Consider the following 3,205-nt stretch of genomic DNA (forward strand, 5'->3'; position numbering starts at 1 on the left):
ATTCAAATTCAAGAACTATATTTTTTACGTATTCATCTCAATAGTTTGTAAATTCATATATCCTCATTAAACACTTGGAAAACAGTGACGTGGCCAGTGAGGAGATAGCAGGAACTGCTGGAGCATGATGCAAACGAGAGCGCTAAGCTTTGGGTAGGTGGTCAGTTACACTTCCAGATACACTGCTCAGATCCAGTTCATCTCCAGTTACTATAATTAGAGAAGTCATTCAGTTTTCCTTTATTAATTTAAATAAGAATATCTGAAAAGTACTGTGCTTCAATTACCTTTTAATGTTATTCACTTTGAAGAAAAATCTCTGAAATTATATCAGTGTAAATGGGTCAAAGCCTCAAACACTTTGTATTTGTCACAGAGAAAATTTTTCAGACCTCATGTAAGTGAACTCGTGTATCATTCTCATGTGTATCATTCTCAGCACAGGTCAGCTGAGGTCACCAGGCCCTTTCAAGTTTGAATAAAACCGACTCAGATGTATGCCACATGCAGAGGAAAGCCTTACATCTTCACAAACCTCTTCAGGCTCCTTGAGAGTGATGGTGTAGGAGGGAGCTGAGCATCCACAGCTCCAAATAGTGGCTTCCACTGCTTGCATTCATAGCATGGTACATGTTGCCAATCCACACCTGCCATCTTTTTTCTGTATCACGACACCCCACGCCAGGTACTGCCCCTGCCCTGCTCTTCACTACACAGCTTCAGCCAACACAAAGCTCCTTTTGTGGCGTACTGTCCAAAGTTTGAGAATAGTTAAGGGCATTTACATACCAGAAGTACACACATAATATTAACATCAATTATATGCATTCCTATTCTTGCCCACCCTGCCCTGAGGATTTCTCACCAGCCAATATTCTCCAAAGAATCCAGTCATTCTTTTTTACCTCCCTCCTCTGGTCTGTTCACTTCTGCACTATCTCCAAATCTATGTTAATATTTCAGCCAAAGGTTTTAAACATCCAGCCTTCAACTTCAGGACCTCACCTTTCATACCTAAGGATATTTTCCCCAAAAGAGCTTCTTATCTAATAAAAAATCTGATCCAGTTCTTAAATATGTTTTCTTTATCTTTTTCACACTGATACTGATGTTCAAAGGAAGTGTTTTTGATAGTTATAAGAAAAATAAAAAACCAGTGCACTTCATTAGAATTATACCTTTTCTTATTGTTTTCTCCCACCCTGTAGTTCTAGTATGGAGAACATGGATGGAGGGAATGAAACATTGACCAATTTCTTTCTCCTGGGGCTCTTCCCGGAGCTGCAACACATCAGCATCCTCATCATCTGCCTCCTCCTGGTCTACTTCATCGCCCTCACAGGGAACGCCATCCTCATCCTCCTGATCCATGTGGACACATGCCTCCACACCCCCATGTACTTCCTGCTCAGCCATCTCTCTCTCATTGACTTGGCCTTAATTTCTACTACGGTCCCAAAGATGGCCATAAACTTCTTCTCTGGGAAGAAAAACATCTCAAAAGTTGCCTGTGGGACCCAAATTTTCTTCTTCTTTGCCCTTGGGGGTGGTGAGTGTCTCCTTTTGACCCTCATGTCTTATGACCGCTATGTGGCCATCTGCAAGCCCCTGAGATACCCGATTATCATGAACACTAGCATCTGCCTAAAGATGGCCCTAGTATGCTGGGGTGGAGGTGCTCTAAATGCCCTCATCAACACCATCTACACCATGCACTTCCCTTTCTGTGGCTCCAGGGAGATTCACCACTTTTTCTGTGAGTTGCCTGCCATTCTGAAGCTCTCTTGCAAGGACACTTCCTTGTATGAAATGGTGGTGTCTGTCATCTGTATTGTGTTTGTTCTTCTTCCATTAGGACTCATCATGGCTTCCTATATGCTAATCTTCCTCACAGTCCTTCACATGAATTCACCAGAAGGCAGGAGGAAAGCCCTGGCTACATGTTCTTCACATATGGCTGTAGTGAGCCTCTACTACATGCCAGCCATGATCATCTACATGACCCCCCGCTCCTCTCACACTGCAGAACAGGATGAAATACTCTCTGTGATTAATACTATCCTCACCCCCATGCTCAACCCTCTCATTTACAGTCTGAGGAATAAGGAGGTGCTTGCTGGTCTGAGAAAAGTAATGATAAGAAGATTTATTTTGGGATAGAAACAAGCAGCTTCCAACATCTACAGAAACTCTGTAGTCACAAAAGAGATTACAAGCCAATCTCCATACTTATCTAAGAGGTCAATATTTATCCCCTAATGTATTCCCTTGACTTTGGCTCTTACTTTGGCTCTTACTTTGGCAGAACTAATATGATAAACTGAATATCTAAATGCAACCCTGTCATGGACACTTGCTAGCTGTATGAAAATAAGAAAACTCATTTAACTTCTCTGTGCCAATTAGGAAATTGAATTTAGCCTTCATGGTCATTTCCAGATCTAAAATATTTCCTGACTCTATTTTAAGATTGTATGACACTGCTAGAGGATGCACTAATTTCAATCTCTGGTTCATACTTTTTCGTAGTACACTTTGGAGTTCATACTTCAAAAATGGATATAAGAATGTCTATATAAGACTGCATATTGAGACTTTATCAAGTTACTTTGGGTTTTTTAGAGTGGTCCTACCACAAAGTTTCAGTAGATGTGTGCAATTCTACAAAATTTTCTGTGGCCAATTTATTCATGAAGATATTCCTAAAAGTAAAACTAGGGGCCTACAGAATTTGAGCCAACCCATGTTAGGAACCAGTAATGAGAACGTGATCTTTATGTTGCCACATTCCCTGGAAGATCAAAGGACTCATCCCTTATTTTTATAGAATAGAAAACTGATAAGAGAACTTATCCCAGTTTGAAAAGTAATGCTTTATAAGAAAGCAGCAGTGGAAAGAGAAACAAGGAGCAGGCAGTGGGCTCCTACCAGACTTGTTGGCCATAGCTGTGGGCTATTTGTATTTCCAAGTGAAGGTTGTTTACTAACAACAGGAAAAAAAAATCTCTAGTGAATTTTGAGTCAGAGACAATGAGTGCAATTGGTCAAACAAGTCAGTTAAAATAAAATATAAGTCAAAATTTTGTCAAACCACTAGTTCCATGTTATGTAGACAAAAAAAAAAAAAAAAACAGAAAAGAGGTATTCAATGAACTAAATATCTTAGTTTTTATACAATGGTCGGATGTCATGGACACACTAAATT

The 3,205-nt window shown here is 40.0% G+C and overlaps 1 protein-coding gene across 1 annotated transcript; it reads left to right on the top strand.

The window, feature by feature from the left end:
* The first annotated feature begins 1,215 nt into the window (after window positions 1–1,215).
* On the top strand, window positions 1,216–2,160 carry LOC120620528 (olfactory receptor 2T29). The gene has a single exon (XM_039885590.1). The coding sequence runs from the start codon at window positions 1,216–1,218 to the stop codon at window positions 2,158–2,160; it is 945 nt and encodes a 314-aa protein (XP_039741524.1).
* Window positions 2,161–3,205: the final 1,045 nt, after the last annotated feature.

The sequence above is a fragment of the Pteropus medius genome, unplaced genomic scaffold (genome assembly GCF_902729225.1).
Source record: "Pteropus medius unplaced genomic scaffold, Ma_sr-lr_union100, whole genome shotgun sequence".
NCBI lineage: Eukaryota > Metazoa > Chordata > Mammalia > Chiroptera > Pteropodidae > Pteropus > Pteropus medius.